This window comes from Apiotrichum porosum (genome assembly GCF_003942205.1).
Source record: "Apiotrichum porosum strain DSM 27194 chromosome Unknown scaffold_1, whole genome shotgun sequence".
NCBI lineage: Eukaryota > Fungi > Basidiomycota > Tremellomycetes > Trichosporonales > Trichosporonaceae > Apiotrichum > Apiotrichum porosum.
In genome coordinates this window covers 2,599,948-2,627,437 of record NW_021167108.1, presented here as the reverse complement: position 1 = coordinate 2,627,437, position 27,490 = coordinate 2,599,948, and the positions used below count along the sequence as shown (strand labels likewise).

The 27,490-nt window shown below is 59.9% G+C and overlaps 12 protein-coding genes across 12 annotated transcripts; 7 read left to right on the top strand and 5 right to left on the bottom strand.

Moving 5' to 3' along the window:
• Positions 1 to 18: 18 nt before the first annotated feature.
• EHS24_000955 (uncharacterized protein) lies at positions 19 to 1,210 on the top strand (the record flags this gene model as incomplete). Its single annotated transcript, XM_028616762.1, has 5 exons — positions 19 to 111; positions 156 to 563; positions 764 to 838; positions 887 to 996; positions 1,117 to 1,210. The coding sequence occupies 5 exons, from the start codon at positions 19 to 21 to the stop codon at positions 1,208 to 1,210; spliced, it is 780 nt and encodes a 259-aa protein (XP_028480619.1).
• Positions 1,211 to 1,702: 492 nt separating this feature from the next.
• Positions 1,703 to 3,309, top strand: EHS24_000954 (uncharacterized protein; the record flags this gene model as incomplete). The annotated part of the gene is made up of 10 exons (XM_028616761.1): positions 1,703 to 1,872; positions 1,913 to 2,058; positions 2,099 to 2,353; positions 2,393 to 2,475; positions 2,513 to 2,531; positions 2,569 to 2,673; positions 2,719 to 2,773; positions 2,816 to 2,995; positions 3,042 to 3,174; positions 3,217 to 3,309. 10 exons carry the CDS (start codon positions 1,703 to 1,705, stop codon positions 3,307 to 3,309), a joined length of 1,239 nt encoding a protein of 412 aa, XP_028480618.1.
• Positions 3,310 to 3,440: 131 nt separating this feature from the next.
• On the bottom strand, positions 3,441 to 5,504 carry EHS24_000953 (uncharacterized protein; the record flags this gene model as incomplete). The annotated part of the gene is made up of 9 exons (XM_028616760.1): positions 3,441 to 3,841; positions 3,880 to 4,097; positions 4,135 to 4,258; positions 4,297 to 4,435; positions 4,482 to 4,533; positions 4,587 to 5,065; positions 5,122 to 5,157; positions 5,208 to 5,258; positions 5,298 to 5,504. The coding sequence occupies 9 exons, from the start codon at positions 5,502 to 5,504 to the stop codon at positions 3,441 to 3,443; spliced, it is 1,707 nt and encodes a 568-aa protein (XP_028480617.1).
• A 703-nt stretch (positions 5,505 to 6,207) lies between these two features.
• EHS24_000952 (uncharacterized protein) lies at positions 6,208 to 7,318 on the top strand (the record flags this gene model as incomplete). The annotated part of the gene is made up of 5 exons (XM_028616759.1): positions 6,208 to 6,253; positions 6,298 to 6,358; positions 6,446 to 6,877; positions 6,958 to 7,051; positions 7,145 to 7,318. 5 exons carry the CDS (start codon positions 6,208 to 6,210, stop codon positions 7,316 to 7,318), a joined length of 807 nt encoding a protein of 268 aa, XP_028480616.1.
• Positions 7,319 to 7,904: 586 nt separating this feature from the next.
• EHS24_000951 (uncharacterized protein) lies at positions 7,905 to 9,856 on the bottom strand (the record flags this gene model as incomplete). Its single annotated transcript, XM_028616758.1, has 6 exons — positions 7,905 to 8,440; positions 8,478 to 9,020; positions 9,066 to 9,125; positions 9,163 to 9,286; positions 9,346 to 9,692; positions 9,772 to 9,856. The coding sequence occupies 6 exons, from the start codon at positions 9,854 to 9,856 to the stop codon at positions 7,905 to 7,907; spliced, it is 1,695 nt and encodes a 564-aa protein (XP_028480615.1).
• A 2,092-nt stretch (positions 9,857 to 11,948) lies between these two features.
• On the top strand, positions 11,949 to 14,055 carry EHS24_000950 (uncharacterized protein; the record flags this gene model as incomplete). Its single annotated transcript, XM_028616757.1, has 4 exons — positions 11,949 to 12,252; positions 12,360 to 13,685; positions 13,743 to 13,943; positions 14,045 to 14,055. The coding sequence occupies 4 exons, from the start codon at positions 11,949 to 11,951 to the stop codon at positions 14,053 to 14,055; spliced, it is 1,842 nt and encodes a 613-aa protein (XP_028480614.1).
• Positions 14,056 to 16,281: 2,226 nt separating this feature from the next.
• EHS24_000949 (uncharacterized protein) lies at positions 16,282 to 17,643 on the top strand (the record flags this gene model as incomplete). Its single annotated transcript, XM_028616756.1, has 4 exons — positions 16,282 to 16,790; positions 16,991 to 17,107; positions 17,400 to 17,466; positions 17,578 to 17,643. The coding sequence occupies 4 exons, from the start codon at positions 16,282 to 16,284 to the stop codon at positions 17,641 to 17,643; spliced, it is 759 nt and encodes a 252-aa protein (XP_028480613.1).
• A 603-nt stretch (positions 17,644 to 18,246) lies between these two features.
• EHS24_000948 (uncharacterized protein) lies at positions 18,247 to 19,386 on the top strand (the record flags this gene model as incomplete). The annotated part of the gene is made up of 2 exons (XM_028616755.1): positions 18,247 to 18,539; positions 18,585 to 19,386. 2 exons carry the CDS (start codon positions 18,247 to 18,249, stop codon positions 19,384 to 19,386), a joined length of 1,095 nt encoding a protein of 364 aa, XP_028480612.1.
• A 231-nt stretch (positions 19,387 to 19,617) lies between these two features.
• Positions 19,618 to 21,271, bottom strand: SCJ1 (DnaJ- protein scj1; the record flags this gene model as incomplete). Its single annotated transcript, XM_028616754.1, has 9 exons — positions 19,618 to 19,667; positions 19,722 to 19,812; positions 19,864 to 19,974; positions 20,090 to 20,366; positions 20,428 to 20,768; positions 20,831 to 20,838; positions 20,896 to 20,956; positions 21,012 to 21,055; positions 21,187 to 21,271. 9 exons carry the CDS (start codon positions 21,269 to 21,271, stop codon positions 19,618 to 19,620), a joined length of 1,068 nt encoding a protein of 355 aa, XP_028480611.1.
• A 484-nt stretch (positions 21,272 to 21,755) lies between these two features.
• EHS24_000946 (uncharacterized protein) lies at positions 21,756 to 22,846 on the top strand (the record flags this gene model as incomplete). Its single annotated transcript, XM_028616753.1, has 4 exons — positions 21,756 to 21,917; positions 22,065 to 22,230; positions 22,368 to 22,757; positions 22,818 to 22,846. The coding sequence occupies 4 exons, from the start codon at positions 21,756 to 21,758 to the stop codon at positions 22,844 to 22,846; spliced, it is 747 nt and encodes a 248-aa protein (XP_028480610.1).
• Positions 22,847 to 23,139: 293 nt separating this feature from the next.
• Positions 23,140 to 23,979, bottom strand: FAP1_2 (FKBP12-associated protein; the record flags this gene model as incomplete). Its single annotated transcript, XM_028616752.1, has 1 exon — positions 23,140 to 23,979. The coding sequence occupies one exon, from the start codon at positions 23,977 to 23,979 to the stop codon at positions 23,140 to 23,142; it is 840 nt and encodes a 279-aa protein (XP_028480609.1).
• Positions 23,980 to 24,164: 185 nt separating this feature from the next.
• On the bottom strand, positions 24,165 to 26,691 carry FAP1_1 (FKBP12-associated protein; the record flags this gene model as incomplete). The annotated part of the gene is made up of 2 exons (XM_028616751.1): positions 24,165 to 25,272; positions 25,466 to 26,691. 2 exons carry the CDS (start codon positions 26,689 to 26,691, stop codon positions 24,165 to 24,167), a joined length of 2,334 nt encoding a protein of 777 aa, XP_028480608.1.
• Positions 26,692 to 27,490: the final 799 nt, after the last annotated feature.

Genomic DNA, 27,490 nt, shown 5'->3' with positions numbered 1-27,490 from the left:
TGAACAACAATACTCGCCATGCTCGCCCTTCGTTCATTGCGCCAAACACGCGCCGTCCCATCTCTGCGTGCCCTCTCGACATCCGCGGTCGTCCGCGACCCCAAACTCAAGGTGAGCAGGCTGACCCCCGCAAACCATGTCTCACACTCGCCCAGGACCTCCTTGGCAAGTTCTCGGACCCATCTTCACCCTTCTACCTCGCTCCCGGGGAGGTCGGCCCCGCCTCGCCTGATGATCACACCGTTGCGCGCGCTCTCCCAGGGCAGGAGCTTGAGGCGGCCGGGTGGACGCCTCCTGTTGTAAACCCCGATGGCGACAGTGTCGACATGGCCCCGCACCTCGACCCAAAGTTGAACCGCACGCGTGCAGCCATTCACGAGTGGTTTGACTCCAACGGGTTTGATCCCAAGGGTCGTCTCGAGTGGCCAGTTGCGTGGGGCGAGCAAGACATGTTTGCCCACGTCAACAACGTGAGCTACGTCAGGTACCTGGAATCGCAGCGCATGCGTTGGTGCCAGACATTGAAGGAGGACATGGGTCCCGAGCTCACCGACGACTTTATGGTAAGTCCACAGTCAGCTGCCTTAATTATCATCTTGTCAGCTGGACCCCACATGTGGGGGACACCGACACTACCGGGGACAATGAACCACTTCCAACCCACCGACGGCAGTCACTGGGTCGCTGAGTCGGACTTCCGCGTCGGGAGCTTCCTGCCAATAGCGGCCTTGCCGTTCATGACGACAGTGCTAACGGTCCACAGAACGGCAGGCGAACGGGCTGGATCCTCAAGGACATCTCAGTGCGGTACAGGTACCCAGTGACCTACCCGGACACGGTAAGCCGTCCACCTTCCTTCACCGTGGGGCCAAGCTGACACTATCAGGTCCTTATGGCTGCCAAGATTACCAACATTGACCAGAAGCGCGCGACGTTCCACATGTCTTCAGCAATCTGGGCCGTCAAAGCCAACAAGCTGGCGCTCACCTCTGATGCGTGAGTAGCTCCATGCCTTGGTAGTGGAGCGCACACAATCGTCCCATCGGGACCTGTAGTTGGGATTTCCTGCTCAACTATAACAATATTCCTCAAAAGGTGGATGACTGACGTGCACAGGACCATGGTTGTGTACGACTATGACAAGCTCACCAAGGGTGTCATGACCGACCACATCTACGACGTGCTCAAGAAGCGCGCCGGCGAGGTGTAAGATGCATGGCAGTCCCCACTTTGTGCCCTTCTTCGTGTTCTGCTTCACACTCAAACCCTGCTTCTGCTGCTATTTTTATAGTTCCTTCTCCCTCCAGGTCGTGCACACCCATTGCGGCCTTGAGCGACCTCGGACCGGCCAAGCGGTCGGTTGTGGCTGTGCCGCAGGTGTGGATCTGTCGGCCGCGGCGTACCTCGGCTGGCCCACAGCCAATATCGTGGTGGGGCCGAGAGTATCCCTCGCCCCAAGTGGAGCCACTCCAAGGCTTCTCCGGGTACTTAACATGGTTCCCCAGTTCTCCGTTGCCTCGCAAATGCAAGTGGCCTGTCGCCAGGAGCTGAAGGAGCATGGAGACCAAACGTATAGTTGAATCGGGTTTATCCGACGATCCGGGGTCTCCATGTTTTCGCCACTTTCCATTTCCGAGGAATGAAACAACACTCCACACGTCCTCTCATTGTTCAACTCTCACTCTCAACACCACACGTCGCCATGCGCTGGCCACTCCTACTTACCCTCGTACTCCAAGGTGCACACGCTGCACCATCTATTCCACCAAGCCCACCACCAGGCCTACCGGGAACGTTTGTCCCCTTTTCCCGTTTGCACGAATGTCCACCGTTACAGCGCCGCAATGCTGTGCCATCCTCCGCCGACGATGTGTGGGTTACTCGCCCGGGGAATGGCTGCTGACCCGCGCAGGAGGCCAGACGATATCACTGTAGTCATGGCCATGGGAGATTCCATTACTGCGGCCTTCCTCGCCAAGTCCGGCGGCTGGGCGATCGGAAGCGGCGGCGAGATCCCCAGTAGTTGGAGGAGAGAAGCCGATGGACAAGCCGTGTTTGGTGAGTTTTGAGTGCCGTGATGCGTTACTGACTCCTTCAGCGACAGTCACCCCCGACGCCGAAGAGTTCCGCGGCGTGTCGTACGCTGCCGGTGGAGACGCCGGTGCCATCACATTGCCGAACATCCTCGCCCACTACAACCCCAACGTCACAGGTGCGGCGACCGGTCACCACCCACCGGTCTCGTGTGGGCTTCCGGGCATGTCGAGGGTGTGTACCCCACACAGCGATGACGACAGGCTCAATGCGGCAATCTCGGGTAGTGTTGCAGCCGCACTTGTGGGGCAAGCAAGAGGTGGGTTAAATTTCCTGCTCCGCGACTGACCCATGACAGACTACTTGCTGCCGACATACGAGGAGACGGAGAAGCAGGACGGCTGGGCGTTTCTCAACATTGGCATTGGGGCAAATGATATCGTGGGTTATCGTTGTATTTGCGCATGCTCACCCTCAGTGCGCGTTCTGCTTGTCTTGTAAGCTCTCCCAACTCCAGGAGTCAGCTGACGCCAGCCACTCTGCCCTTTGGGCCAGGTAGTCCAGAAGAGTTTGTCCAAGGAATCCGGGATGCAGTCCAGCTCGTTCGAAATCACGTACCCAAACTCATCGTTAACATCAGTAAGCCCTATCCGAGCTGCCAGCGCCGGCACTGACAGCGCTCAGTGGGAGTCCTGCGTGTCTCGGCCATCTACAAGCTCACCCTCACGGACCCATACTGGTGAGCTACCGTGATATCGCCGTCCAGCTAACGTCATCACAGCCAGGGCCCTCTCCCATTCCCGCATATCTCTGTCGAGTGCAGCTGTGCCCTCATCCCCGGCCTTGTGGGCGACTTCACCCGTTGGCGAATGGACAATCTCGCCGAGGCTTACGACACGGCGGTGCTCGAGCTTATTCGCGAGTGGGAGGCAGAGGACGACTCCACGTTTGCGGCTGTTTGGTGAGCTCGCTAAATCTTGGGCGTGATTTTGAAGCTCACCGTCCAGGCAACCGGGTTCGGCATTCGACCTCGAGCATTATCCCATCACTGCGCTGAGCCCGGCCGACTGCTTCCATCCCTCCGAAGCAGCCCATGCGCGGATCGCTGCTGGAGTGTGGAACCGCCTGACCATGGATCCGGTGAGTTATCTGATTGAATGCGTCCAGACAGCTAACATCCAGGGCGAGAAAGCCATTCCAGTAAAGTGGGAAGAGGAAGTCATGGTCCGCTGCTTGGAAGCAGACGACCGCATCAACATCCGCCAGCCGCGTTAACATGTCTATCCTTCTCCGTACGTTGTACCCGCCCTGTGTTGTTCAATAGTACCGCCTTGTCAATAATATCTGTACATGTATTCGGTCCCGCGACTGCTTCTGAGCTTCTGAACCACGCTGCATGGATATGTCTACGACTTCATTGTCAGAGACTCGATCACAAACGTGCCGTTTGTGCCAACGGCGGCGTTATCGCCCGTGTCCACCCAACCCTCCACGAGCGTCACGCCAACAGGCTCAAGGACGCCAGGTCCACGCACCCACACGCGGCCCTGGTACGGCTTGCCCTCGTCGTCCTGGACGGGCTCCGTCTCGGGACCGCGGAGCACGACCTCAATGTTGGACGCAGGCGGGCCAGAGTGCGAGTTCGAGGGGTCAAACGACTTGGAGAAAATGTCCGGCAAGGGGCCCTGGAGGTCGTAAAAGTGCGAAACGAAGACGGGGCCCGCGGAGAGGAAGGTCGAGTGCAGACGTGTGAGAGGGAGAGAGAGGAGCGCGTGCGAGAGCGCCACGGTCTGGGGGGAAGGCGCGTCTAATGGGTTAGCTTAGGTCGCAACTGCTGGAACCCACCTCCAACGACAATAACGGCACGCAGCGCGTCGCCGGCGATACCGCCGATGGCGTCCTTGCGAATGTTGTTCCAAACCAGCTTCTCCATGATACCGCCGCGCTCAACGTGGCCCTGCTGGAGCGAACGGAGGCGGTGGCGGGCAGCCATGGACGCGAACGGGTGCGCAAGGAAGCCATCGTGCAGACGCGTGACGAGAGCATAGTGGTGAGCAGCAGAGCTGGTGGGTTAGCAGGCAAACAACGCCGCGGACCCACAGGAAGAGAACAGAAGGGAGAGGCTGGTCGCCGCCTTCAGCAGCAAGAGCTGCGAGCTCATCGGCAGGGTCACAGGCAGCGTCAAAGCGGCCGGCGGCGGGTCCAATGAGACGGAAACCGGCACCTGATGTCAGCTTCATCCACAAGTCACCAATGACTCACCAGTCCAGACACTGGCGACGGCAATAGTCATGCCGAAAGGAGAGTCAATGCGGACAGTGCTGCCCACGACGTCCGCAGCGGTGGGACGCTTGTCGGCGGGGAAGGCAGACAGCAGGCCGGCAATGCCAGAGGTCATGTTCTGCTGGGTTAGACTGACCACATTTGAAACCCACCATGTGTGTCACCTGGACAACCTGCGAACTGCTGGCGCCGCTGGCCGGGAGCTCGTAAAAGTAGCTGTGAATGTCCGAGTAGGCTGCTGGGTCAGTGCGTATACAAAGCAGAAATACCCACTAGTAGCCGTGTCGTCCTTCTTCTCAGTCTCGGGCGCGTCGACACCCTCGGCGGCATCCCAAATCTCCTCCCACCACTTGACGTTGACACCATGCCTGATAGCGTCCGCAACGGGGCCTGCACGGCGGCGGTTGGGGTCCCCGACAAGGAGGATACCGGCGCCATTGAGGTCCTGGAAGTCGAGGTCAACAGCGTCTGTCAAGGCGCTCTCGTGCAGCACGAGGAGACCAGGAGCCGGGTGATCCTTGGACTCGAGGGCAGCCGGAAGAAGGGAGCGCGAAGGCAGGACGACGAGAGGGTTGGACTTTTGCGAGGCGAGAGAAAGAAGCAGGAGAGGAAGCGAGGTGGAAGGCGAAGGAGGGAGAAGGGTCACGATCGACTTGGGCGAGTCGACGGTTCCCATCTGCTCGGAGAAGAGCGCCTTGAGACCAAGAGGGACGAGACGGACGATCTCAGTGAGAGCCTCGTTCGTGAGCTGGCGGGTTAGCGCAAGTGAGAAACTGCTAACCCACCGGAGTGTCAAGAATATACCTCTGCGTGATGGGAGGAACGGGTTTGTTGAGTGGCCTGGGAGGAGGAACCTGGCGTCAGATGACACTCGGACAAGTGCAGCTTACATTCAAGGTGTCACCGACAGTCTTCACCGCACCAGATGGCCTGACCTGGAGCTACATTGTCAGTCGGGAGCATGTGAGCATCGAGCTTACAGGAGTGCCATGTCCAGTGGCCCACGAGCGGTACACGGCAGTCTCGCCGGGCTGGCGGACGGGGCTGAGCTCCGCCTGGCGACCGAGGAGGAGAGGAGGTACGTCGGGCGCGTAGCCAAAGAAGCGGTGGTAGAGCGCAAGGACCGCAAGGACCATGAGCAGGATAACCGTGAGGTTGTCGATCTCGACGTCCATGTCGATTGCCATTGTGCTAGTGGTGCGGACGGCTAAGAGAGAGAGAGAAAGTGGTCGAAAGTGAGATCGATTATTGGCGTGGAATGTCCGCAATAAGTGGTGGGCACAGGCAGCCGGGTAAAGCAACACGCAGTTGAAAGGTCGTCTACCTCGATGCGGTGTTGGCTGTGCTGGCAGTGTTGTCGACGCTGTCCTGATATAGAGCTAAGCGATCACACGCGGAGCAGGACGTTGTAGGGATGGACTGCGGGCGAGAGGCCGAGGATAGAACGATCCCTTGTGCATGACCCAGCGATGCCGGTGTCCGTCGCGGCCGTTGCCGACACACGTCGTTCGACCCATGACGCGCGGCGTGGGTGGGGAATTTGCCTCCGCTCGTATCTATATACCCCCGCATTAGCACCCGGTAGCTTTTGCATTACAACGCTCCTAAATGGTCCAACTCAAATCGCCCTGGGCACCGATGTGGAGGGGGGCCGAGTAATGTTAACGGCATTGCGCGTTTCACCATCTCTCCCGCAAAACGTCCTAGACACGACACGACACGCTCTCTGGATCTCTGGCACCATACACACCAAACTTGCTTAATCGGCGGGAAGAGATCCTGAACAACGCGACTGAGCAGCCCAATCACCGCACAGCGCTAGGACACTTTAAATACGAGCTGGAGACGAGACACGACGTTTGTTGTTGTTCTCCACTTCCCATACCCACCATGACCGACGTCTACTCCAACACTGATGCTGACAACTTTCCGGGAGGTGAGCAGCTGCCTGGACGGGACCCCTTCCTAGCTGACATTTAGCCCGTGAGCGTACGCGCCCTGGCTCTGCCCCTGGCGAGATCCACGACACGGTGGTCGACGTGTGAGTACAGCTACTCACTGCAGTTGAGCGTGGCGTCCTGCTGGCCAGCTTGTGCTCCACCCCTATGCCACCTAGCTGACTCTCCAGCAACGGCAAGCGCGTAAGTAACAAGCCCGCCAACAGTGCCATTCTCGCTGGCCAAAAGGCCCGTCTTGAGCGCGAAGAGCGCCAGCGCGCTAAAGCCGCCCAGCCCAAGACGACAAAGCCCCAGGCCCAGTCATCGTCCTCGATCCTGCCCAAGCTCTTCCTCCTCGCCATCTTCATCCCGCTCCTCTCCCACTTCTTCACTGGAACATGGGACTTTGAGATGGGCCCCACCGTGCGCTACCACGTCCGCAAGGTCTGGACCCATCCTGCCAACCCTTTCGCCCCAGAGCTCCAGAAGTTCACCGCCGTCCAGCTGTCCCGTTACGACGGCACGGACCCCAAGCTCCCCATCTACCTGTCTATCGGCGGCGAGATTTATGACGTTTCGGCCAACCCCCGCATGTACGGCAAGGGTGGCGCGTACAACATGATGTAAGTGGCTGGCAGCTTTCTTGGAGATGTCCCAGCCGGGCTGTCCAATTTTCATTCTTGTGCGTTTGCTGACGTTCCAGGGCTGGCCGCGACGCGTCGCGCGCTTTCATTACGGGCTGCTTCCAGACTCACCTCACTCACGACCTGCGCGGCCTGTCCGAACAGGAGCTCAAGGTAGGTACAGCGTGGGGAAGGAGGGAAGAACTAGCCACACCCGACCTGATCTCTGCCTGAGCCAACACCGGCATGCACTGACACACCGCGTAGGGCATCACCAGCTGGCAGACCTTCTTTGACAAGAACGAAAAGTACTTCAAGATCGGAAAGGCCATCCTCCCTCCTATTGACCGCAACTCGCCCATCCCGCCCCCGTGTAACGTGCAGGGCGGCGACGAAGCGCCGGCTCACCACAAGAAGGGCGGTAAAAAGCCCACCAAGTAATCTCGTGCATCACTGGACGGGCCTGGCCGCTTCTTCGTAGGCTTGGAGTACCACTCTGGATGCATGATACTTTAGATGTGAACATTCGCGATACTTGGTGTGCATTGCCGGTGAGACGTGGAGACGGAGGAAGGAGGCAATGGGTACAGTGGTGGCACGGATAACGCACTATGAGAAGGTGTGGGGTTCAGGTCCACGCCGTTTTGGCTCCTAGTGTGTTTTCACACCAGCCTCACAGACCAACAATAACGACGGTGGTTCGCCACCAAATCGCATGTGCCAGCAGTGCTGCAATCGTACTCAAAGGTAGTCCAACGGACGGTCTGGTAAAATCTTGGATCCGCAGCACATGCCAAGGTCAGCTCAACCTTGTGTCGTTCTTTTCAGAACAAACCACAAGGCCACAAGACATATAAACGGCAAACCTCCTTGGGCTTGACTTCCTATCCTCAGCTTGAGACCAGTTAGCAATTACGCACACTCCTAGAAACTCCCCTCCACACCTCTGAGCGTGGGATAGCCCATTGTACCACTGTGATGTCAAATGATGCATCCTCTAGTTCTACATTTGCCTTCTCCCGCAACACTACAGCTCGTCCTTGACGGCGTCCTGGGCCTGTGCGGCCTGGGCCTTGGGAGCAGGCTTGTCGCCCTCAAGAGGCCAGCACAGCGCAGGGGTCGTGACCTTGAACTTGTACTCGCACTTTTCAGGCTCGGTGACGGACAGAATGGCGTTGGTGGTGCCGCACGACAGCTCGACGTTGACGGCGCGCTCAGGGCCGTTCCAGCACTTGGCACCGTTACGGTACCGCTGCTTGGTGTAGTAGCCGTACGAGCCGCGCTCACCCTCAGTGTTCCAGCCGGCAAAGCTGCCGAGCGAGTTGGACGACGAGTCCTTGTTGCTCTTTTGCCTTGCGCCGCCAAAGAAGCACAGCTCGTACGTGTAGTCACCGGCCACCGTGTCGATGCAGGTGCCGTCGAGCTTCTTCCATTCGCCCTGCGGACCGTAATGCTTCTGGGTCGAGATCTGGTCCAAAGTGGTTTCAATGTCACGGATGCGAGACCTGGTGTCGGTCAAGGAGCGCTCGGCGGCCCTGTGCTTGTCGCGAGCGGTAGCGACGTCTGGGCGTCAGTTCTAGCACTGTCTTTTTGAACTCACGAGGTCCGTCCGCAGCAACTTGTTTCCGCTTGATGACACCAAAGTCGGTAAGCCAGGACACGATGGCTTCACGCGCGGTGTCGTAGTACTCAAACATCGAGTCGGGAATGTACTCCTCGAGGCGGTAGAGGAGCCCATCCTCGTCGTCGTCGTCGTCACCGTCGTTCGAAACGAGCAAGCCCTCAAGGTCTTGGCGGAGGACATCGTCAACTTGCCAGTTGGGGATCTCGCCGTCCGGGTTGCGGATGTGGTTAAGCTTGGCTGCAGCCGCCTCGGGCTCGCCACCCTCGACCTGAGCCTCGGCATTGGCTTCCTCGCCCTCCACGCCCTCCTTTGGTGTCTCCGGCACCTCCACACGGCCGATGAGCTCCTTGTAGTTGATTACGGCGTGCTTGACGGCCATGTCCTGGCCGTTAGGGTTGTAGCCCTTTGACAGCTCCTCGAGAAGGTCCAGGACAGTCTTGAGGTCGTCCTTGAGCAGCTCGACGTCGGTCTTCAGGCGCTTCACGACGTCACGGTGCTTCTCGACCGACTGGTACAGAGCTGAGGGTCAGCACAGAGGCTGTTGGGGGTTGGTGTTTGACTCACGCGACTGCTTTTTACGCTCAATAGCGTCACGGCTCTGTGACTCGGCCCTGTCAAGAGCGGCTTGCGGGTTAGCATGGACTCAGGTCACGTAACCCACCCTTGGCCTCCTCGACCTCGAGCTCCTTGTCGGCAACCTCTGCCCGCTTGGCAGCGAGCTCCTCCTCCAGACGTGTCTTCTCCTTCTGGGCAAAGCTGACGTACGTCGAGCGGATTTTGGCACCCTGTCAACCAGTGGTCAGCTCAGAGCTCCCGTCGCAGCTGCATCACAATGACAACTCACGGTACGACGTGTCTTCTGCTCCGCATCCACCTTCTCCCTGTGCACCTTTGAGATCTCGGCACAGCGGTCGGGGCAAGCACCCGACGCCCACTCGTCCGAGCCGTCGCAGCACTCGGGGTCGCAGATACCGTCGTTGACGCGGCTGGCCAGGACCTTGCCAGGGATATGGCCGCGGTTCCAGCAGAAGAAGTACGCGGCTGAGCGGCCCTCACAGGCAGACGTGCCGGGCTCGTCTGAGCCGTCCGCGCAGTCGCAGTAGTCGTCGTTGACGGCGCTAAAGGGGATGACGCTCGAGCCGTCGAGGCAAGCAAATGTTCCCTCGGCAGAAGGGACATAGCGCGCAGCCACTGCAAAGTCAGCTGAGCAGCTTGGCCGTGTGCCGTCTTGATGAAGGCAGGGGCTCCAGTTGGGAGGCAAGACACGCACCTGCTGGGTCGACTCCACGGACGTCTCCTGCCGAGGCGGCCCCGAGGACCGCCAGGAGGGAGAATAGAGTCGGCACGAGCTTCATGGTGACAGTCGACGTGAGACGGTCTGGACGGTTGTGTGTAAGTTGAGCCAGCCTGATGCCAACTTGTTGCTGCTTGCCAGCTGGACATTAAGCACTGAACCGCTCATGACGTGTGAGGTGGGTTACGCGCGCCTAGAGCAAGAAGGAACAGGCGCCCGGGAATTTAGGCGTGCAGAGGAGCGGCCTACATAAAGATTACGTAAACTGCCATCTCGGGTATCTGGCACAGACTGCAGCTGCCTGACTTGGCCGAGACCTGTTCATTCACAGGAGATCAAGATGCCGCAACCTTGCATTGAGATATTGGGATGGGGCCGATCGCAGTGTGCACGACCAGGTGTGAACAAGGTTGGAATCGCTTCGCTTTGGGCCGCTGAGGTGTCAGAGCGCCACCCGCGGCCATGTCCTTTCCATCTTCCCCACCTTCCTCGTCTTCCCCATCTTCCTCGTCGTCTCCATCTTCCTTAACCTCCTCATCTTCCTCTTTCACATTTCAAGCTCCCAGTTATTTCCTACTCCCATCCTACTCTTACAATTCAGCTGTACAGCTATTAGTGAGCGCGACCCCACGGGTTCCCGGGCGGGTTGGCTATCTCCCCTACCCGGCGTTCCTCAGCATCGTCAATGGTGGCGCCCTCCGCATTCCCGAAGCACTCCGACATTCATCCATGCCTCGTCCCCCCCACTGCATCGCAGCGTTGTTATCTCAGTCCGCTCTAACCCCAGTGATCTGTTCTCTGATGTCCCTAGTGGGGCCCATGCCACCTAACCGGTGTTGACGAGTGTACCCAAATCACGGCCGACGTCGCTTCGCACAGGCGCTCGAGTTGTCACCGGGTATGCCCAGCCGTAGGTGGCAGTTAACTGATGTGGCGTCTGAGAGACCTGTGCACTACTTGCAGTTTGCCAAGTGAGCTGTACAGCATGGTACTGTACTTGCTCGCTTGATCGTGCTACCCACTGTCACTGTATACTCGCCCGGCATCCCAAGTCTGCAGTCAAGGCGATCGCTTGGATCTCGCGCCCAGCCATTCGGCGGCCCTGACACAAACAGCAGCCCCGCAACATGCGAGCAGTACATGGACTATCGTTGTCATCCAGACGCCCACTCGTGTACTCTTGTACAATGACGCGTGAACCGCCGGCCAGGGGCCACTCAGCCCATAGAGGAGAGGGGGGAGGAGGGGGAGGACAATTGGGAGCAGGCCACCCCATACCCTCCACCTTCGACGGGACTTTACTATCTCGCCTATCTCAAGGAACACTAACTGGCCTAAGACTGCCGACCAAGAATGACAATGGGCAAGCCTCAGCCGTCAAGTCCTCTGATCCTCTGATGGACATGTGCATCCTGCTGCCCCCTTAACCCCACGCTCTTCAACCCTGCACGGCGCCCAGGGGAGCACGGTCCAGCGCAAGGTTGGGACCACGGAACCTCGGGATCAGGCGTCGGCGGGATGTGCGCGCTTCCACGGGATTCCGAACCGACCGAGAGATGGCGATGGCATCACCAGTGTATGGTGCTTGCGATCCGAATGTTTGAGTAGAGCATGAAAATGAAAAGATTGCGATGCATTGGGGTCCATCTCTCCCTGACCGCACTGGCGGGCGAGAACAACTGTGTTCTGCTGTTCTGCGTTCTCAACAAATGACCACCACACTGGTACACTGGTACACTGGCACGCCGTTGTGTGCCAAGCGTATGTGTGCTCCATGACGATGCGGACGCCGGTGACACAACGACTGCCCCCCCCCCCCCCCCCCCCCCCCCCCCCCCCCCCCCCCCCCCCCCGCCTATCTGGTATTACCGAGAGTGCTCACTGTTCATACCCGGTTTTCACGACTGCTGTCGTTGTCGTTGCTGCGGCCGGCATCTGCGGGGGACCGGTATTCGGCCCACGGTGTGACCCCTCGGCTCGGCTAGTCCGCTGCGCCAATGAACGCGTCCGGAATGCCACGCTCGTTCCCTGCAACGCCACTGCCATTACCTCTCTGGCTCTGCGACTCGGACCCACACTCACACTTTGTCGCTTTTGCATCTCTCTCCACTCCCTTTCTCTCTCCCACAACACACAACACAACACACACCACCATGTCCATGATGATGGGCCCAACACGCTGGATTGGCACCTCCCGCTCGGCCCTCGCTGCCGCCCGCCGTCCCCGCGCCGTTGCTGCCGTCGTGACACTGCCGCTCCGCTCAGCACGTATTCGCACTTTTGCGTCCGAGGCTGAGGAGCCCTTCAACCCCGACGAGGTCGAGCGCGCGACCGATGAGGTGGATGTCTGCATTGTCGGTGCTGGACCAGCAGGTCTCTCGGCTGCCATCCGTCTCAAGCAGCTCGACAAGGACGACTCGCTGCGTGTTATTGTCCTCGAGAAGGGCTCGGAGCCTGGTGAGTAGATCGGCCGGCACCTGCATGGCATGAGCCGGACACGAGGAAAAAGGCCCAACCCACCACCCCGCCCAGCTCTAGGTTGCAGCGGCTGACGTCAATAACAGGTAACCACATTCTCTCTGGCGCGGTCCTTGAGCCTCGCGCACTCGACGAGCTCATCCCGGACTGGAAGGAGCTCGGTGCGCCGCTCAACCAGCCGGCGCTGCACGACTCGATGAAGTTCCTTACTGGCTCGATGGCCATCCCCATGCCCCACCCGCCTCAGATGAACAACAAGGGCAACTACATTGTCTCGCTGTCGCGTGTGACTGCCTGGCTGGCCGAGCAGGCCGAGGCGCTCGGTGTTGAGGTCTACCCCGGTTTCGCAGGAGCCACCCCCATCTACACCGAGGACGGCACCGGTATCAAGGGTGTGACCACTGGCGATGTTGGTCTGGACAAGAACCTGCAGCCCAAGGACTCGTACGAGCCCGGTATGGAGTTCCACGCCAAGGTCACTCTCATTGCCGAGGGTGCCCACGGCTCGCTCTCCAAGGTTCTCCAGAACAAGTTCAACCTCCGTGAGGGCAAGGACCCCCAGACCTACGGTCTCGGTATCAAGGAGGTCTGGAAGGTCAAGGACGAGGTGTACCGCCCGGGAGAGATTGTTCACACCATGGGCTGGCCCCTCGACTACAAGACCTACGGCGGTTCGTTCCTCTACCACATGGAGGACAACATGGTCACTCTTGGTCTTGTCATTGGTCTCGACTACCCCAACCCTTACCTTTCGCCCTACCGCGAGTTCCAGCGCATGAAGCACCACCCTCTCTTCGCCAAGGTCCTCGAGGGCGGTGAGTGCATCGCCTACGGTGCGCGTGCCCTCAACGAGGGTGGTCTCCAGTCGATCCCCAAGCTCTACTTCCCCGGTGGTGCCCTCATCGGCTGCTCGGCTGGTTTCCTGAACGTGCCCAAGATCAAGGGTACCCACAACGCCATGAAGTCGGGTATGCTCGCCGCTGAGGCTGCCTACGAGCAGCTGACCAGCGGTGCTGCTGAGGAGGACAAGCCCGTCGACATGTCGGGCTACGAGAAGGCGATGGAGGACTCGTGGGTGTACAAGGAGCTCAAGGAGGTCCGTAACCTCCGCCCATCGTTCCACAACCCCCTCGGCATGTGGGGCGGTATGGCCTACTCGGGTGTCGACTCGCTCCTTCTCAAGGGCCGCGTCCCCTTCACCTTCCACCACCCCGAGGAGGACTTCCAGGCCACCAAGCCCGCTGCCCAGTTCAACGAGATCGAGTACCCCAAGCCCGACGGCAAGCTCTCGTTTGACATTCTCACCTCGGTCTCGCGCACTGGTACCAACCACGCCGAGAACCAGCCCGTCCACCTCCGCCTCCCCACCGACCCCGAGGCCAAGGCCCGCCACACTGCCGAGAACGTCACTAGTGAGTACTCACAAAGACCATCATGCTCAGAAGAATCCCGCTGACAACCCCTTGCAGAGTACGCCGGTCTCCTTGGCCGTGTCTGCCCCGCCTCCGTGTACGAGTACCAGGACGCCGAGGGTGCCGAGGTCGACGCCGTTGGCAAGAAGTTTGTCATCAACTCGCAGAACTGCATTCACTGCAAGACCTGCTCCATCAAGGTGCCCACTCAGGACATCACCTGGACCGTTCCCGAGGGCGGCGGTGGTCCCAAGTACAGTGAGTTTGGAGGGAACAGAAGTGGGGGATGGGGACATGTCGACTTGTCGAGGAATCTCCCCCCCATGGGTTTGTCGAACTGCCACGCTGACGCAACACAGCCATCACCTAAAACACAGCGACGCGGACATAACATGTATTGAAACTATTGTGCACTTTTTTGAGACGTCAGGAGTAGATTGGATCTTTGGGACACGCAGGCTGCAGTCTGTGGAGCACACGCCGTGGAGAAACAAGAAACACTGACACACCTGGGGGGGACGTAGAATAAGCTCTGATACGTCCTCTTTCTGCTTTCTGCCCCTTGCTCGGTCTCAGCGCTGCCCCTACGCCACGCGTGTGTATCTGTACCTGTGCACGGCCGCGAGCGGTTCGCAGTTGCGGACACATGGCCATCTGAGGGCATGTGGCGCGAATACAGGCATGTGGCCATGCCGAAAGTGGGTGGGTGGGACACGTTGGCGCCATGGCCAATGGCCATAACCACCGCACAGAAGCTCCAGTACGCGCGGCCGCATCTGCATCCTGCCTTGCAGCAAGCATATGACGTTGTCGTCGCCAAGCCTCACCCACCCACACACACACACACACACACACGGCCGGGCCTGGTTCCTCAAACCACGGTACTGACCCAGGAATGGATCCTATTGTCCACCAGCGTCTACGTTCCGCATTATCAACTGCTCCCAAGACGATTTTCAGATCCACAGCCCGTATGCCAAATGAGCACTGACGTTCGATCACAGCAGAGGTGGCAAATGAGATCCCAAGCATGAGCCCGTGCAGGCGCGGTGGTGCACGCAATTGGTGGTCTCCATCACACCCTTCGTTGTTGCCGGTTCTGGTGGCCGCCACAATACCCCTCCATACCTCCCCATACCTCCCCATACCTGACCTATTTACAGCATTTGTTGCCATGTTTGGTCAACCATTATGCAACAGGACAAACAGTTTAGATGACCCGGATGCAGATGACAGATCTCTGTGATCTGTGAACAAACGAAATGTGTGCGCGCCAGCCGAAGCACACAAAACCCAGCCGAGACCAATACGGACGCCACAGCGGTGCCTATTCCCGCAATGCACACACACAAGTCTCGTATCTGTGGCACTCTGGCACTTGTCGCTCGTCCTCCGCTTCTCCCCCAAGACACCCATGTGGTTGAGATCCAAAGCACCACGGCAGGCTGCGCGGGCATTCCCCCAGGCTCGAGTTCTCTCCTCGCCCTCCTGTCCTACTGCCTCGTGCAGTGCACTGACACAGAGCCCAAGCACCCTTTACTGAGCCATGGCCACCACGACGCTCTCGGAAAGTAGGCTCTCTCTCTCTCTCTCGTCTACTCCCTCCATTCCATTCCCACTGCCTGACGCGGCCAAGCTGGCGTCATTTACGTCCACTCCACCGTGCGGTTCCCTGCCTCCCCGGCGCCGCCACGGCCCCCGCCATGTGTATGCTTCCTCCTCCTCTTTCTCCTCCCGTGTCCAAGTCTACTCGTGACATGTTTGCTTCTCTTTCAGAGCCTCCAAACAGCAGCCAGCGCCGGAAGCCACCCCCTCCCATAAACCCCTGCTTCCCCGTTTGTCTGAGAGGCCTCTCCAGCTCTTCCCCACCCGTTACGAAGTAATCTCTTTCCCAGCTCCCGGACCCTTCTCACCCACCTCTCCTTACTTGCCTCTACTGAATTGGGTCCATGTTTTGTTTCGGACGCCTCTGGTACCTATGGGGGGGTTGGATCTTCTGTAGAAGGAGTGTGTCTCGTTTCAAGAACTGTTACATGGAAGGCACCAACCCAGAAGGGAGCTGCCCCTCGAGTATAGAGTATTGCTCGCGAGGCGGGCAAGTTGACGAAATACCACCCGAGCCATGTTGGCGATGTTTGGCTGACCGCAGCAGGGAAACCAGAGAGAGGCCTGAGAGACCTGAGACGGTCATGTTTTCAAGTATCCGTGACAGAGTGGTTGTGGCGCCGCCTCCCATTGCCGCAAGCCCGCCGACAGCCCCAGGCTAGACATCTCCATAGCCCACGAGAGACGCGAGGTATGAGGCAATGTACAGTACGCGCGTACGCGCACAGTGGGTGGAAGAACAACATAAGACTGAGCCATCAGTGCCGAACACACATTCTTCACCCTCCAACGGACTACCCACTTCCTCCCCTCCTCGCTCCTACATTGAGCAACCCCCCCTCCCCGTCGGCTCCTACATTGAGCCCAAGCCATTGTTCCTCTCCTCCTCTCCTCTCCCATCACCAGTGTCAACACATCACTCCTGAGTCCCATCACTCGAACAAAACATCCTCCTCTACAGTAGTTTCCATCAGCCTTCCTTTTGTTCGCCATGTCGTCCTTGTGTACCCCCTTTGCCACTCCGGCCTTGACCCCGTCTGCGTCCCCATCGGTCTCCCCGACAGTCCACTTTGCCCCGACTCCTCAGACTCCAGAGGACCCCAATTACTATCCGGAGGAGCTGGCATTCACGCCAGAGCCCCCGCACCACCGCAAGCTGCCCATCACGACCCCGACCCCAGTGTACGACCTGTCGTACACGTACGACTACCCCAAGCTCGAGTACCACACCCCAGCCCCCGTCGCAGACCCCCTGGGTCTTGGACTGGGTGGCCTCGACACGGTCGAGTACAAGCCGGTACTGTCGTTCACCCCGGCGTCGGATGAGTACTCGTACTGGCCTTACCCCATGGGCCACACACCGTCCGACATGCTCCAGTCCATGACCCACATGTACGACCAGCTGGAGGACGAGCTCCAGTACTACCTGCCCGAGAAGATGACGGCCGCACAAGCGTACAACATGATCAATGTCCCCCGCTGCCTGCAGCTCCTTGACAGGTGAGCCTTCCATCACTGCATTCCGCCCAACCACTCTTGAGCTCTGGACGATGGCTCTAAACTGCCGCCGGCGAAGAAGGTGGTGCGCCACAGACACAACTGGGTGCGCCACAACACACACGCCACAGATCCATCTCTCCATCACCGTCATGGCTTTCTTCGTCGCCGTCTGCATCGCGCTGACACTCTTTTCGTTGCAGCATGCTCGAACCTTGTGCTGCCGTCCACGGTTCTGCGGCACTCAAGGTCTGGCTCAAGTGGGTCCAGTCCCTCATGGTCGCTACCAAGCGCTCGTCCTTTGTGCTCCCAACTGCACTGTAAGTGTTTCCCGTTTTCTGCTTCCTCGCATCTGCTCCCGGCAGGCGCGCCACATTCCGGCGCTGGCACTGGTATACACACCAGGTATACACACCACACCCACGCCATCGACCCAAAGGGAATCGTCTGCGCCGCGGCGCGCCAAAGCCACAGATGCATGGTGCCATGGTGGTGGTGGTGACCACATACCGCATGCGCTCCGTCATGCCCTCTTATCTCAAAGCACCCAAATGGAGCTCCCAAGCCAAAAGGCACAAGACAGACACAGCCAGCTGACACGCTACCCCTCAGCCCCGCAGAGGACAAGGAGCTCTTCCGGACCTATTCACAGCACTGGCGTCGTCGTCGCGGCGGAGCAGTGAGTCAGCAACGGGCAGAGGCATGGGACGCGGATTGGGACTCGGTACGCATCCTTCCCCATGCCCCCTCCACACCATAAAAATCCCCTTGTGCTGACTGCTGCTCCCAGTGTGACCTTGGCAAGCCCGAAGCCCAGATCGTCCTCATCTGCCTCGCCGAGCTGGCCGACTATTAGACCGACCTATCGCACTCTCGACAACGAACAATAAACAATTTTAAAAACGAGTCGTTTAATTATTATCCATATAAACACTCCAACGGAGTCCACCAGGCGGGCGGCATGACGACATGACACCCCGCCTCAAGGAGTGGACTGCCTCGGAAGGATGGCCTCGGAAGGATGGCCGCGCTCCCACACTGTGAACTAGTGTCTTTTTGTGTATAGACGAAGTGGCGGACACTATGGCTACATGTATAATATGTCTAGTGAAAGGAGAAGCACCTGAACGCGAAGATCTCTCGATATTTGGAACGGAGTTGCATGTGGGCCCATGACTGCGACGAAGGGGATCGGCGTCCGTTAGGATCACCCTACCCGTTACAGAGTTTCGTACGCGGATCGATTCCAAGCAGAGCAATTCACTTTTGCGCCGCACTCCACACCCTCCACTCACACATTGAGATCCTCGACTAGCCTCGACTTTCACTCGACAACAACATCCACCATCTTTCCTCCTCGTTTCTCAGCATCGACCAAACCGACAAAAACGCCTAGCCACCTCACCAAAACATAACCAGAGGCTCTTGCACCGCCATAAACAGAGGATTCCAGGCGACCATGCTTCTCGCCAACTACGGCTCAGACTCGGACTCGGACTCGGACTCGGGCCCGTCGCGCCCCACCCCCGTCGCCACCCCTGCCCCCGCTGCTCCCAAGGCAGCCGTCAAGCCGAAGCGTAAGGGACCTGTGAAGATTACCCTCGACCTTCCCAAGGCATCTGGCGACGACGACGAGGACGCGAGTGGCAAGGGGAAGGGAAAGGGCAAGGCGGGCAATGGCGTGGTCGGTGGCGACAGTGATGCCGAGGACGAGAAGCCTGTCAAAAAACCCAAACTCACTGGCGCAGGGAGGTAAGTGGGATCAATATGGTGCCGTGTGCCACGCTAACGGCCCAGCTCGTCCCTCCTCGGCATGCTCCCAGCGCCGAAACGCAAGCTGCCCCAGCGACCCGTGGACAAGGGTGCGTCGCTGGCCGTGAACAGGTCGATGGCGAGGCCAGCTGTGCCTGCGCGTGCCCCCGTTGCTGCTCCGAGCGCAGCAGACGATGACGACGACGACGACGGACCTTCCCTCATGATGCCCGCCTCTCTCGCGCGTGCCGCCGCTAAGAAGAAGGACGCCACCGCCGAGCTCGATCTCTTCGGTCTCGCCGAGGCCGCCCCCGCCCGCCCTTCCCCGTCATCGACGACCACTCCCAAGCCGCCGAGCGTCTCGGCCGCACCCGCCGTGGCCGACTTTGTCCCTCCGCCCCCAACAGCGTCCGACCCGTACCCGGGATACTACCAGACGCCGTCTGGCGGGTGGGCGGCGTACGAGCCCGAGTACTACGCGTCCTTTTTCGCGCCGAGCGGCAACGACGAGCTGGCCGAGGCCGAGGAGCGCAAGGCCGGCCGCGTCGGCCGCGACTGGCGCGCACTGGACGACGGGCGCGCAAACGTCCTGGACATCAACGTCGGCGCCGACGTCGCGGCCGCCCGGGCCGAGCAGGACCGCCGCGCCAAGACGGTCAAGCCGAGGCTGCCCGGCGACGACTTTGTGTACAAGGGGCCCGAGGGCCAGACGCGCGGTCTTGCGGCGGAGCGTCACCAGCTCACAAGTCTGCTGTCGACGGCGTTCTCGCAGCGCGAGGAGCTCGAGGCGAGGATTGCAGAGAACAAGAAGAACATGCGGGCCTCGACACAAAAGTATGGTTTCTGAGCGCTTGGGCGGCGAGGTTGGGGTGTAGATGGATGTATCATGTTTTTTTTCTGTGCCGCGGCTCTGACCTTGACCAGCCGTGAGGTTGGCCCCCTGTGAGAGGTTACTGACACATTGCGATGCTCTTGTGCTTTGCCCCGGACAACGATCCTCCTCCACACAAGCTTCCCCTCTGCACACAATCCGTAGTGTCAATGCTAACAATGCATGTCATGTCTATCCTCACTACTCTCACAGCTCGTCACGGACGAGCCCACTACCGCTAAACACGTCCAACAGCTCTGCGAAGGGTGTCAGTATGGGGCCTCGGGACGCATGTAAGGGTCATCACTCACTCCTCCTAGTCGCGTCAGTAACAACTGTAGGCATGACGACGCTGTACTCGATGTACATGTCGCCTTGAGGGATGTCGTGGTACGAGGGCATCTGCGTGCAAGTCAGCAACTATCCGGTGTCTGTGGTGTTCTGACAACTCACTCCCTCGCCCTCAATGACCTCAACCTCGCCGGGCTGTGTGGTTCCGCCTCGTGCCAGTGGGATAACACGACCGTCAAGGGTCGTCAGGTTGCGCTCGAATCCAAGAAGTGCCTGCGAGTCAGTGTCCCATCGCCTCATTATAGTGCACGGTCATGCGAGAGATAAGGATCCCTCGCCGCTTGAAGGGAGGTGCCGGGAACCTCTGCCACAGCCTGCGAGTACTCACCTCAGCCACACTAAGCGTCACCCGTCCAACGAGACCAGCCTCCTTGCGAGTCCACTCCTTGCTCGATTCACGCCTTGAGCGCACGCGCACAATGACGTCGCCGGCATCATAGTCGGGGCTCTCGTCTGCCTCGCCGTGGAACACCTCCTCAAAGCCCTCAGGAGCACCGCCAGGGATGTTGATGGCCAGAGTGTTCTGGGTCTGCACCACGCGGTGGCCCTCGCATTTGCCGCATTGACGGGTGATGGACTGGCCCTGGCCGTTGCAGTGGGGACAACTGGGGACGTGTTAGTAAGAGCTCAAGCTATGGTCGCCAAAGCTCTCTTATCGCAACTCACGTCATCTGGACGTTGGTGAACATGCCGGGGAACACCTGGTGCTTCTGGATGACAACGCCCTGGCCCTGGCATGTACCGCACTGCTTGATATGGGCAGGCGAGTGCGCTCCGGATCCGTTGCAGTGAGAGCAAATGACACGACGGGGAATGTTAAACTCGACAGTGCGGCCAGTGTACATGTCGGCAAGGTGGACCTCGAGGTTGGTGACGACGCTGGGGCCACGGGGAGGCTCTTGCCTACCACCACCGAAGAACTGGGCAAACGGGTCGCCGCCGCCGGCCTTGCGCTCCTCGTGACGCTTCAGGCCCTCCTCGCCGCCGCGGTCGTAGATCTGGCGAGTCTGGATATGTCAGCATGGCCCAGGAGGGTGTTGGATGTAGGCCAAGAGTATGGGCAACGCACCTCGCTGTCTGACAAGACCTCATATGCTACACGTCAGCATTCCGTTGCGTCTCGTCGCCACCCACCCTTGGCAACCTCAATAAACTTCTCGTGTGCGCTCTCGTCCGGGTTAATGTCTGGGTGGTACTTTTTAGACAAGCGCTATCATGTCAGCCACCATATCCATGCTGACATGACCTACGCGGTATGCACGCTTGATATCCGACTCGCTAGCATCCTTTGCCACTGCGGGTTTGTTGTCAGTTTCAAACCGGTCGTGCAGCTCATCGCTGGTGTGTCGGGTCGACGTGGCAAAGTGGCGGCAAACCACGCAAAATGCCAAAGCGTCGACTGGGCGGGGACAGTTGGGAACGTACCTCCGAGGATGGAGTAGAGGGAGCCAGCGAGGGCTCCCGATAGCAGAAAGAGGAGGGCGAGGGCCCAGTGGAGTGCCCGGAGCATGGTCGGTTGAGGGGTATAGAGATGGACGGAAACGTGACGCGACGTGTCGACAACATTATCGCCCTTGACCGATCCAGCCAGCGCAGCAGCCTTGGACGGGATCAAATTGTTGGCAGCCAGAGATGATTGTCAGCGCGATCAGCTCGGTGGATCGGTGGCCGGTGGAGGCCGCACCTGGCGGACTGAGCGACGGAAGCAAAATTCTTGGGTGACGCCCGGCATTGGGTGTGTGTGGTTTTGCTGTGGCGAGAGAGAGAGAGGGCCATCACAGACGAGACAGACAACGAGCACAACACAAGCGACACTCCCTTCGTCTCTCCACACCCCATCCACGCGCAGCTACGACTACAGACCTTTTACCAGGTCTCTGGCGCGTACCTACACCTACTCTCCTCTCCCCGCGCGTGCTTGTTCGACAAACACGCCTTCCTTGCACCTCCACCTGGACCTCTCTCGACCTTCCTAACCTCCCTCAAACGACAACATGAGCCGTGGTGGACGCGGCGGCGGACGCGGTGGCCGCGGAGGCGGTAACGCAGCGCGTGATTCGTTCAATGCCGCTTTCGCCGGTATGAACAAGGAGGACGCGCGCACGCTGTATGAGAGCTTTAGCAAGCCCGTCAAGGGCAGTGGAATGCTGTATCCCGTGAGTTGTGCGATGCCCGGTGGTTGTCTTGCAGTGGACAGAGTGGTATGGAAGTGAGGACGCAGTCTTGAATGGCTCAGCGTCCCTCTTACTCGCTGTCCCTCCCATCCACTCCACGGACACGAAGGATCACCTCTAACGCGCCAGCCCTTGGATAAGGCCGCCGAGCTCCCGGGTCCTACGCCCTTGGAAGAGAACGTCATCAAGCACAGCGTCGAGCTCATGCGCGGTCTCATGGACGGACCCCTCGTCAACGGACAGCGCGGCGGCGCACCCTGGCGACTGGCCAGCGAGCGCAAGGTGGTTGGCATTGGTGAGTCAACCTCTCGGGCAAACGGCCGCACGAGGGCGTGGGTTCTATGGGCACTCTATCCTTGAACCCACCGCCCAGCGGACCGGTCTGGCCTCTGGCTGTTTTGTTTCTTGGACTGAGACTGACGAAGCGCACAGAAATCGAGTCGTACTCGGACCGCTACCGCCGCAAGGCAGCCACCACCACCACCCCAGGCGCGAACGGCACCACGACGATTGACGCTCCGGCGCTCCACCTCCGCGAGTCCCTCTTCCCTCCACAGCTCTGGAGCGAGTACTTTGACACTACGGGCGCGAGCTCGTCGGGCGACGCGGCGGCGCGCGCACGCGAAAAGGCCCGCAAGAGGCGACGTATCCTCGAAGACGGCGGCGATGACGCTGCCGCTGGGGAAGAGGAGGAGGATGAGGAGGAGGAAGAGGAGGACTTTGACTTTGACGATGAGGGAGATGAGGACCACCAGGACTATGACCATAATTACTTTGACAACGGCGAAGGAGACGACGATTCGGCTGGCGAGGGCGGAGAAGGTGAGTCCATGACAGACGGGAGACGGTGGTGTCGGGATCACATCACTGACGTTTTCGCAGAGGACGGCGGAGGTGGTTACGACGACTAGACACTTCTTCGCGCACTCCTTCTCTTGTTCCTCACTACCGCATCACACATACGCTACTGCTTCTCTCTCTCTCTCTCTGTACCATATACTATCCGCATGCAACCTCACTTTGCATTCGGAACATCATTGGGGGGTTTTATCTGGTTTTCATCATGGGGCCGGTGTGAGGCCATGGTTTGTATGCAGTCTATATACTACTTTGGGAAATCTCAGCGCGTTGCGTGAGGAAGAGATGTGTTTGTTGGGCAGTTGTCTTTCTCGGTCTAAACAACGGCAGTGGGGCTGGGTCTAGCCTAAGCCTCGTCACCGCTGTGGTCCCAATCGTCATCGTCACCGACAGACAGACTGTACACGTTGACGACAGGGACGGGAATGTTGGTGTGCGGCATGACCGTCGCGCGCACGGGGGTGGGTACCACGGGCGCCAGCGGGGCTGCGACCGGCGCGGTTGGAACAGGAGTCGGCGCGGGAGCCGACGCAGACGGCGCACCGATACCGGGGGAGGGCACACGGCTAGTCGGCAAGCTCGTCGGTGGGGTTGCCACAGTAGCAGCGGTGGTGGACGAACCAGCAGCAGGACGACCAGCGCTCCAGCTGCTCGCGACAGGAGGTGTCGAAGGCGACGAGGCATTGGCACGAAGGTTGGCGAGACCGCCAAGACGCGTGGCAACGGGTGCGGGTGCAGCCGCCGAAAGAAGCGGGTTGGGAAGACGCGTGTCGATGCGACGGCGGATCTGGACGGAGCGGTTGGGCTCGGCGTCAATGAGCTCGCGGCCAAGGTGGTACACGTCCGCCATGCCAATCACAAAGGTGCGCTTGGCGGGCGGCATGTGAGGCAGAATCAAGGTAGTGCGTGCGCCGAGGATGAAGTCCTTGAACGTCTGTTCGACGGTGAGGACAAAGCTGTGGTTCTGGCGCGCAAAGGCCTTGAGGTCCGGTGACCACTCGGTGAGCGTGCGGTCGATGGGAGACTTGATGCCGAGCGCGTCGGCAAGACGAGCGTTACGCTGGCGCACCATGCACTCTGAGTTGCACTTGAGTTGAACGGTCTCACGCGACGAGGGGTTGGTGAATGATGCGCCACATGACGTGCGGCTCTGGAGGTGGCCGCACGCACACTGCTGAGTGACCATGGTGGCACACGCCTCGCCCTCGGGACACTTGGCTGGCGCGTGGCAGACGGCAGTGCACGCGTGCTTGCAGATACGCTTGGGTTTGTTGCATGTCTGGGCACAGGGCTCACAGCCGCCGGGGTGGCACGTCTTCTCGCAGCGGTGGTATCCGCAGCCGAGAAGCTTGCCGCACACGGTTCCACAGCTCACACGGTCCTGAGACTGCGAGCAGCGGACGTTCTTGACTGCCGGGTCCTTGCCACATGCACATGGCTTGGTGGTGAGGAAGGGGCATGCGGGGCACTCGGGCGACTCGTGGCAGTTGTGCGCCGTCTTGGGATGGCCACATGGCGGGTCGGGACGCGCGCATGGGAACAGACAGTGGACGGTCGCTCCACACGCCACGGGTGGATAGACCACGGTGTTGCCGCAGTTGCAAATGAGCTCCTCGTACGAGGCTTGCAGGCAGCGGCCGCATGCGCCCTTGTGGTCGGGGCGAGGACAGGTGTGGAGGCCACAGCTGAGGAGCTTGCCGCAAGTAAGGCTGCAGACGTGAAGGTCGTCGGTGCCAAAGTCGAGGTCGACAACACCACGACGTCCCTTACGCTTGGCCTTGTATGAGAGTGGGCAGCAGACGCGTCCACACTCGTGACGACCACAGTTGCGGAGTGCCTTGCACACGCGCTCACAGAGGAACTCGGACTCGCCACGCTCGCTGCGCTCGCGCACCTCGTCGCATTCGAGAAGAAGGGTGCTCTCGCCGCAGCGGCATGGACGGGTGATGTGCTGGTGACAAGGGGGGCACGAGCCGTCGTGACACTTGAGAGGGCACGGGTGGCCACAAGGGCGAGTTTTAGGACACGGCGAGCCGCAGGTCGGGATCGGAGCGAGACAGTCGACACGGGGATAACCAGGGAGGTTCTTGAGCGGCGTCGCACCGCATGGGCAAGTGCTGATAACACTTGGCGAAGTCGGGCATGCGAGAGGCGAAACGCTGTGGGGGTGGCACTTGTCCTTGCAGTGGTGGACACCGCATTCGTACGGCTTGCTGCAGATGCGCTCGCAGGCAAACCGTCCAATCCACTGCTCGTCAGCAGTCGCGCACTGCTTCTTGGCATGTTGTTGCCATCCGCAAGGAACGGCCTTCTCCTCGTCGCCGCAATAGCAGCGAACCGTCTCGACCTCTTCGCAAGGGGCACACGGGCCAAAGTGACAAAGGCGATCGCAGTCGTGCTTGCCGCAAGCACGCTTACCAGGACACGGCTCGTCACAGACGGGAGTGAGAGCGGCATCGTTGGTGCTAGCGGTGGCGCACTTGACGGTCAAGGGAGTGCCGTGCGACGGGCAGCGAACGACCAAGGCAACCTGGCATGGCGGGCATGGGCCCGGGTGGCAGTTGAGTGGGCAGGGATGGTCGCAGTTGGGTCGCATCCTCGCGCAGGCGTCGTTACACGAGTGCGGGGCAGTAGAGTTGGTCGCGGGCTTTGATTGCCGTCCACAGAAGCACCGGTACTCGCTGACCTTGCTGGTCCTTCGCTTCTGGCATCCAGGGCAGCGCCAATAGGGCTCGTCGGCCGACTCGATGGTACGCAGGCGCTCGGTCTCGTCCTTGAGACTGCGCGACGACCAGTCACGGATACACTGAATGTGGAAAGGAGTGTAGCACGCCGTGTAGTGCGATGACGTGAACGCCACACGCTCATTCTCAGGCATACCAGCGGGGAACACTGGTCCAGAGTGAGGAGGGAGACACGACCAGGTCTGCTGCTGGGCGTAAATCGGGGCAAAACAGATTGGACACTCGATGAACGGCTTGCCACGGAGCCCACGGGTGAGACGCGAGTTGAGGTCGTCAGGCTGGTTGGAGTTGTGCTGGTGGTCGTGGTCATGGCGGTCGTGATGAGCATTGGCAGCAGGCTTGTCGTCCGCCGTCGTGAGCTTGGAACCACGCTCAAATGCCGCACGGCGGCTCGACACCGGCTTGGGTGGCGCCTCCTTCTTCGCCCGCTGTTCACGACGAGGCTGGGGCTCGCGGGCATTACGACCCTTCTTGCCATAGCCAGACTCGCTAGCAGGTGGGGTCGCCTCATTACCCTCGCCTCCGCTCGACGCAGACGGACTGGGAACGGCGGACCCGTTGGGAGTAAAGTGTGCTGCACCTGGATTGAGCGGTGTCGAGACACCGCTGGGCATGGGAGAGACATCGAGGTCGACGCGGCCCAAACCGAGGGCGCGTGCCTCCTCATCGTTCTCAGCCGCGCCTTGGGCGGCGCGAGCGCGACGCCGCTGGTTGTTGGCCGCGCGGCGGTTGTTGGACTTCTTGTCCGTGCCATCTGACTCGGAAATGGGCACGAACGAGTCACCAAGGCCAGCCGTAGGGAGCCGGCGGCCATTACGGGCACTGCTGCCGCTCCGGCGGTTGGCCGGGGTCACCTCTTCAATGGAGAGGGTGGCGAGCTGTGCTGCGGCGTCCGAGGCGCCGTTGGCAACATCGGCGTTGTTACCATTAACGGTACCGTTCCCGTTGCGAGGACCGTTACCGTTGCGCTTGCGGGGACCATTCGAGCGGCCAGGTTGGCCGCGGGGGCGAGAGGGACCGCCAGAGTTGCGCTGCGACTGGGCTGCGAGATACGCGCCGTCGCCGGGTTGAGGAATGCGAGAAGCCAGATAGGCTCCATCACCGGGTTGCGGTATATTGGGCTGAGCCGCTGACACCGTGGTGCTCTCTGCCATGGTGACAGGCGCTGAGCAAGCGGACGCCGGGTAGAGGTTGGAGTGGCGAGGGATGTCGGGTGGGGTGGGCCCAGGCTCAAAGGGTAGAGAAGAAGAGAGGGAGAGGAGGGTGGTGTAGTTGATATGTGTTCTCTCTTGCTGGCTTCTTGCTGAATATAAGGAGGGTGTTTGAGGGATTCTGGATGAGGGATAGACGAGGAAGATGTTCAAGAGTCGAGCGACAGACTCGAGAGATTGTCTTGCGCCCACTTAGTTCCGAGTCTTTGGGATGGGACACTTCGGATCCGGGCGGCAAACGTGTGCGCGGGCGACAGACCGAAACGGCAGGCGCGTGCAGACACGTGACACAGCGGTATAGGCGCGTGGAGTGCCAGCACCATCCAGAGAAGATTTGGTTCCGGTTATTTCTGTTAATTAATTACAAATGTGGTCTTGTCTTTTTATTAGTACATTAATGAATACATTAGCACTTCTGTTGTAATGCCCTCCCGCCTCCGCCCATAGCCGGCGGAAATGCCGATCGACGGCTCCACTCAATCCGCCGTGCTTGCCGAGAGACACACGGTTGCCGGTCGGTCGTCATGAGCATGGGTGGGTGATCTGGTGAACAGCGCCGCAATTGTCGGCCAGACACCCCACACCCACACAAAACGGCTAGAGCCAGTCACAGTTTGCACACTTGCTATTGCCGCCCCGTTCTCTGATTCCTCCTGCTCAACGTCCACCATCGCCCTCGTCTTCGCTCCCCGGTACTCGATCGTTCTCGATTCCCATCCCGCACGTACCAGTTATCAGTTCG